General features: G+C 37.7%; 1 protein-coding gene across 1 annotated transcript; it reads left to right on the top strand.

Annotated features, from left to right (window-relative positions):
* Positions 1–4,006: 4,006 nt before the first annotated feature.
* C9H12orf60 (chromosome 9 C12orf60 homolog) lies at positions 4,007–6,770 on the top strand (the record flags this gene model as incomplete). The annotated part of the gene is given in 4 exon segments (XM_017975812.4): positions 4,007–4,077; positions 4,648–4,820; positions 4,823–5,012; positions 5,014–6,770. Coding segments are annotated over 4 exon segments (528 nt in total), but the record flags the coding sequence as incomplete, so codon positions are not given.
* Positions 6,771–7,523: the final 753 nt, after the last annotated feature.

Genomic DNA, 7,523 nt, shown 5'->3' with positions numbered 1-7,523 from the left:
AAAAATGCTTTTTCTGCATCTACTGATATGATCACGTGCTTTTTCTTGTTTAGTTTGATTTTTAATGTTGAACTACACTTACATTTTTGGGATGCACCTTAAATTGATTGCAGTGTATTATTCTTTTTTTACATTTTTGGATTGGATTTGATAATATTTTGTTGAAGATTTTTATGTCTCTGTTCTTAAGGAATATTGGTCTAGAGTTTTCTTATTTTTCTAGAATGGTAGCCTTATAAAATGAGTTGAGAAGTATTCTCCCTTGCGTATTCTGGAAGATATTGTGTAGAATTGTTGTTCTTTTTTACATGTTTGAATTCACCAGGGAAACCATTTATGCCTTGAGTTTTCTATTCTAGAAGGTGTTTAACTACACATTCAATTTCTTTAAGAAATATAGGTTTCCTTTTTTTTTTGAGACGGAGTCTTGCTCTTGTCAGCCAGGCTGGAGTGCAATGGCACCTCCGCCTCCTGGGTTCAGGCAATTCTCCTGCCTCAGCCTCCTGAGTAGCTGGGATTACAGGCACGCGCCACCATGACCAGCTAATTTTTTTGTATTTTTAGTAGAGACGGGGTTTCACCATGTTGACCAGGATGGTCTCGATCTCTTGACCTCGTGATCCACCCACCTTGAACTCCCAAAGTGCTGGGATTCAGGCGTAAGGTTTATGTAAGTGTTCTGTTTCTACTTGGGTGAGTTTTCATAGTTTCTATCTTTTAAGGATTGGCTCTATTTCATTTAGATTGTTGAATTTATGCACACAGAGTTGCTCATAATATTCTCTCATTATCCTTTTTATGTCTGTAGGGTCAGTAGTGACATCTCATTCTCTTTTTTTTTTTGGAGACGGAGTTTCGCTCTTGTTACCCAGGCTGGAGTGCAATGGCGCGATCTCGGCTCACCGCAACCTCTGTCTTCTGGGTTCAAGCAATTCTCCTGCCTTGGCCTCCCGAGTAGCTGGGACTACAGGCGCGTGTCACCACGCCCAGCTAATTTTTGTATTTTTAGTAGAGATGGGGTTTCACCTTGTTGACCAGGATGGTCTCAATCTCTTGACCTTATGATCCACCCACCTCGGCTTCCCAAAGTGCTGGGATTATAGGCGTGAGCCACCGTGCCCGGCCCGACATCTCATTCTTTATGTTGGTAGTTTGTGTTCTCTCTCCCGTTTTTTCTTTTTGGTCAATCTGACTTAAAGTTTAACAATTTTATTGGTTTTTCTTTTCAAAGAAACACCTTTTAGTGGATTTTATCTATGTTTTTCTGTTTCAATTTCACTTATTTCTATTCTTTTTTTTAAAATTTTTATATTGCATTTTAGGTTTGGGGGTACATGTGCAGAACATGCAAGACAGTTGCATAGGTACACACATGGCAGTGTGTTTTGCTTCCTTTCTCCCCTTCACCCACATTTGGCATTTCTCCCCAGGCTATCCCTCCCCACCTCCCCCTCCCACTAGCCCTCCCCATTTCCCCCCAATAGACCCCAGTGTTTAGTACTCTTCTCTCTGTGTCCATGCGTTCTCATTTTTCATCACCCACCTATGAGTGAGAATATGCGGTGTTTCGTTTTTTATTATTTTTTTCCTTTTGCTTACTTTGAATGTTTGCTCTTTTCTAACTTCTTAAGCTAGAAGTTAAAATTATTCATTTTATACCTTCCTTTCTAATATAAATATTTAATATACAGATTTCTCTCTAAACGTTGCTTTAGTTTCATCCCACAGATTTTGATATATTTTCATTGTCATTCAGTTCAAAATATTTTCTATATTTTTGTGACTTCTTTTGACCCACAGATTATTTAATAGTGTTGTTTAATTCACAATATTTTTCATGTATTTTCTTTTTTGACTTTTATTTTAGTTCTATTAAGAGAACATTTTTTGTCTTTTACATATATCAAAAAACCTGCTGGGTTTTTTATTGGAATTTTGTTGTATTTATAAATTAATTTGAGGAGTACTGACATCTTAGCAATATTGAGTGTTTTGGCCCATTTACAATATGCATCTTTTTATTTAATTAGGTCTTCCTTAATTTTTCTCAGCAATATTTTACAGTTGTAAGTGTAGGGATATTTCATCTCAGATTTATCTATAAATATTTCATATTTTTAATGATATTGTAAAGGTCATTGTTTTAATTTTAATTTCTGATTTTTATTTTGTTGCTAGTATACAGAAATACAATTGATTTGATCTTGTATTTTTCAACCTTATGAAACTTATTAGTTCTAGAAACCCATATTTAATGCATTTATTGATATGCTTAGATTAAGTATAACTTCTTTTATTAGTTTTCTGTTCCATTTTTAAAAAATTTCTCTGTTTTCCATTTCAAGCCATCTTTTGAGTAATATAAATAGTTACTTAAATAATTTTGAAATTTCAATTTAATTTGCCTATTGACCAAAATCTGTGTTAGTATCCTAGGGCTGCTGTCACAAATTACCACAAACTTAGTGATTTTAAACAACAGAAATGTACCCTCTCAAGGCTGGAAGGCTGAAGTCAAACAGGATCTCACTCCCTCTGTGGGCTCTGAGGGAGAATCCATTCCTTGCCTCTTCCAGCTCCGGCCGTCATCATCCCTTAATATGGGGCCACATCACTCCCATCTCTACTTCCATGGACACATTATTTCCTGCTTTTTTAATGGTTACTCTAGAGATTACAGTATACTTTCACACTTCACACAATCTACTTAAAATTAATATTTTACCATTTTAAGTAAAATCAAGAAATCTTTCAGCTACATGAGTCTCCTTATTGGGTGTGATTGTCATATGCAGTCTACGTGCATTGAAAATCCCAACAGTACTATTTTTTGGTTATAATTTTTACTTCTTTCTGCAGTCTGCCATGCACTATTTGATTCCCAGGGGTCCCCTTTCCTGGTGTTCTGGCTAGAAAACAGTTTCAGCTCTTCCCATGGCAACTATTTCTCACCTCGGGGCAAAGCAATGAGAGAAAGTTGGTTCTGCCCAGGGTAGAGTGGGAAGAGTGAAAAGGGGTTCACTCCGTAAGGACAGCCTTTTCACTGACAGTTGGCAGGGGTGGGGGCAAAGGGCTGACTGACCTCTGCTGTGCTTGTGATATGTGTGTGTGGGGGTTGGGATGGGGTGGGGAGTATGCGATGGGCGGTGGTGCTAGTGTTTAGGGCTGCCTAAAATCAAGTGTTTAGGGCTGCCTCTGCTCATGAGTAGTTGGGGGCAGACAGAGGGTGGGGTGGTGGGGACGCTACCATTTTCTTGCTGGCAACTAGATCAAAAGGGATCTGCCCAGTAGAGGCCCCTGCTCCTGATTTGCTAGTTAGTGTAGGTTTCTTTTGGAACTTTCCCTGTTTGGGCTTGTTCACAGTTCTAATTTCAAACTGCCCCAGGTGGTGTATATCAGAAGCAGGAAAAGAAATCAACAGCAAAAAGCACAGAAAAACCCATTCTCAAAGAAAAAGTCAGAGGGCTTCATTGCTTTATTGTCCTTTGAAGGCCATTACTCCCTACTTCCTTGGCCTTCTGTCATCCACCTTTCAGAATTATCTGATAGTGATTTTATATATTCAGTCCAGGATTTTTAGTTGTAATCAGTAGGAAAGATCGGCTGCAGTGTTCTTAGTCTACCTTAACGGGAACCAGAGCCCCTCTGTGTAATTTGTAATGCTTTATTTATCTAGTATTTTTTACTACATTGAATAGTTATCAAGGGTAATATCCTTCAGTGTAGGGTAATTCAGTATATTAATCTATTGATATTTTCGGGATCCAGTACACAGTATTTATTATGTGGTATAAATTCAGTGATATAACACTATTCTACTCTGTTTTAATTATTTTCGCTATTATTTTTATTGAAGCACAATATCATTTTTGTTTTAATGTTTGTATAGCTTTCCTGCCCTTGGCAGGAGTTATCCTCATATTTAGACTATACTTTCAGTTTCTCTACGGTTGCCAAATTGACTTTTGGTTTTCATTTGGATTATTGCTTTGCTTTGCAGTGCTGAAACTTCTTTGTTGGAGAATCGTCTTCAGCGTCAGGAAAGGATAAGGAGAGACTGATTCAAGCTGCCAAAAGGTTCTTCTTTCATGTACAAGATCCTGTTCTGTCACAAACACCCTGACCGAATTGTTTAGCCACAATATGATTGCTCTAATCCTTTGGATGGCTGTGAAAAACAGGAGTAGCCTTGAGGACTGTTCTGAGCAAATGTTCAAAATGTATTTATTTATTTTATTTTTATTTATATTTATTTATATGTTTTTGAATTTAATTGCATTTTACTTTTAGAGAACCTACATGACATGTTTTTCTTAAAAACAATGCCTCCACTCCAAATAAAGCACAGTCAAAAATAAATGAAGGTCTCAAGATGACATCAGTCCCATTTGTCTTAAGTCCTGGTGTGTGGATGACAAGCAGAAGCTAGTTATGATGACACGTGATAGATCCAAAGTAATTGCCAAATTTGTTAACATTTTTCCATTTCCAAACCATCCTTAAAGAAAATCATATATGGGGTCACACCATCTTCACGGTAGTCCAATAGAGCAACCATGCCATCTAAATGCTCAAAATCCTTAAGGAGATGCAATCTGTAATGGATGCAAAACAAGACAAAATTCAAAAAGAGTCTTTATGTTGCAGGGTTGCCATGGCCATGTGCTCTATGGCTGAGAAGAGTACCAATGTAGAGGAGTTGCATCAGTCAGCTAAAGAGGTGTTCAAAAGTGCCCGCACACCAGTCATCATCTCTGTGCTAAATAGCAGTAACGTCCTTGGGAGTTTGGAATCTTCTCTTTCGTGCTTGATGAAATTTCCCTCATGAATCTTCAATTAAGTGACTTCTATACAGAAGACACCAAAGAGCAATCAGATGTCAGCACATCTGAGAGAAGCAGGAGTCCAGGTCCTTCCAAAACTACTGGGATAGACACCTTGAAAAAACTGCAGGATGCACTAAAAACTGAGGATTCCAAAATTCCCGTAGAGTCAACAGCAGATGTGTTGGAACAAGGCTATGGGACCAATCTTAGAGATCCTCCAAAAAGCCATAAAGACTGTGGAAATGAATATTTCTGCATTTAAGAAAGCCAGTGACAAGTAGGAATGCAACAGAGATTTTCATTTCTGTCAGAAAACTAATTCAAATACTGGGGTTTTTCACAGTGGTTTCTAAGATCTTTTGGTGCCAAACATATGGTATGTTAGAACATAAGTAAAGAGAAGTCATCTGGCAAAACATTTACCTGTAGTTTTGCCTTATGGAAATAAACAGAAATCATTAAGAAAGCCTGTCTGAAGTGTCGGTCACTAAGAAGAATATATTGTTGAAAAAAGAACAATGTGGTATTACATTTGAGGATGTCTAAATATTATATTTTATCTTAGAGCATAATTAAAACAACCCTAAACTAGTTCCCACTCTTAACCATTCTATTTTCAGTGAGAAGTTCAGGTAACCTGTAAATATTGTCATTAGGTAGACAATCTGGCAGAGAGAGCTAGTCAGGGTGGGAAACAAAATAAACTCAATTTTTGTCATTCATATACCAATTTCCATATACTTCAGTCCCTTGACCATCAGCAGCCATCACTAAGTATTTTAGATATGATTCATTCATAAGTAAAGAACAATGAACAAGCAATAATAGATTTTTCTTGCTTATGTAAGACCGGAGCAGATAGTTCATGCTCACTTGTCTCCTTCTGAGGTCTTATGCTTAGGAGATAGTGAGGTGGAAAAATGGAGGTACTCTAACCTTTCATAAAGAAAATACTATAACGCTTAAGTTGGATGTCTGAGATGGGCTTGTATTTGAAGAGATGAGATAGGACAGTCTGTTGGTCTACCATAAGTCTTTGGTTCTCATGTATTATTAATGAGTGTATACTCCTAAGATTGGCCTTGAAGTTAACTATTTCACATGATACCTGATAGAAACTCTGTTGAGAATGGGAAAAGCAATGATAACTCCAAGCCAAAGTCATCATTGTAATTACCACTTTCATTTTAAATAAGGAATCCCTTCTCCATCCTCAGACAAATGGCAGGAATTTCAGAATGTTTGGTGGGGAGGGTCAAGTGGATTTTGACCATTACCAGAGCTTGGAGGTCCTAGAAAAAAGGATGAGTTTCAATACATGAACTCTCATTTTCCCTCCACAGCGAAGCCGAAACCTTGCTTATTTGTAATAGGTTTCTATTAAGAACTCTTACTGTTTTGAAGAGGATGTTAAATCGATTCACTTGCTACCATCACCTCATACACACACACACACACACACACACACACACGGTGAGAAAGAGGAGAAGGGAGACAGGTTCTCACTTTGCTACTTTTCTTGACCCTGTCTGTGTCCAGGGTTTCAGCCTTCCTTTAGTCTTAGGATTTCGTTTCAGAATGTTGAATGCAGTAGCTAGGGGGATTCGTATGGAAATGAATTGGACAAGGACTAAGAAAAGTCTTGGTGCAAAGTCTTTCTGCGAAGTGACTAGAAGAATGGATGGTGGCAGTTCACAGGAAGTCCTTGCCAGATGCCAATGGGAATGGCAACCAGGGTAACCCCTTGATATTAGAGATGGGTAGTGCCCACTTAAATAAAGATGGGTGATCTTCAAGTACTGGTGGCTCTTGTTAAGCTGGTGATCACTTACAGTGTTTCACATTTTCCCACCTCTGGCTACCACCAGTCTGACCGTTCTAATGACATCATGTCTGCTGCTGCTTCCTGGCTTGTGGAAATATTGAGGAAAAGCTGTATTTTTCTGAAGTCTGTTACTCATATTTAATGTTTCTCTCAAACAGCTTTGGTTCTGGATTCCTCTCATTTTCTTTACTATCCTTCAGTTTTTGAAGAACAAAGGAGGGTGGACTCACGTGTTTCTATGCTATGCCTCGTCTCATTCCTCTAGGCAGTGAGCATGGGATGGCCTAGCTGTTTGAATGAAGCATAAGTAGGGAGGAAAAAGTGGACTGCCACACAGCGTGCCACACAACACAACACACGATCATTTACTATTAAAAAAAGCAAGTCCTATTATAAGCGCAGTTTCTTCTCAGTTGCCAATGTTTGCTGCGTCTTGCTGTTTCTGAAAGCACCTAATTCAATAAGTGCTTGTTGAATTTTACCAAATCAAGAGCTAGCTCATTCAGTGTAAATCAATTTGATTCATATCATTAGACAACTCAGTAAAAGAATCCTGATTCCTCAAGCAAAACAAACTACTGAAATTTTCTTCATTGGATTTTTTTAAAAAAGTAAATAGAGAACTTCAGGTTAATCTAATAGGCATATTCAAGAGGATATTTTGTTATAAAAATTGAGTATTGCGTGGGTCGAGTGCTTTTACTTTTTTATTTTTCCTGTTTCAGTCAGCTTTCTCAGGCTAAACAGAATATTTCTCTACATACAAAAAGGAGAGATGCATGTATTCCTTTAATAAAATTACTATAGGATGTAAGTACTCCTTATAGCAAAGTCTCTGCTAATAATTGCATGATTTTACACATATTCAAGCA

This window comes from Callithrix jacchus, chromosome 9 (assembly GCF_049354715.1).
Source record: "Callithrix jacchus isolate 240 chromosome 9, calJac240_pri, whole genome shotgun sequence".
Taxonomy (NCBI): domain Eukaryota; kingdom Metazoa; phylum Chordata; class Mammalia; order Primates; family Cebidae; genus Callithrix; species Callithrix jacchus.
This window is presented reverse-complemented; position numbering and strand designations above follow the sequence as displayed.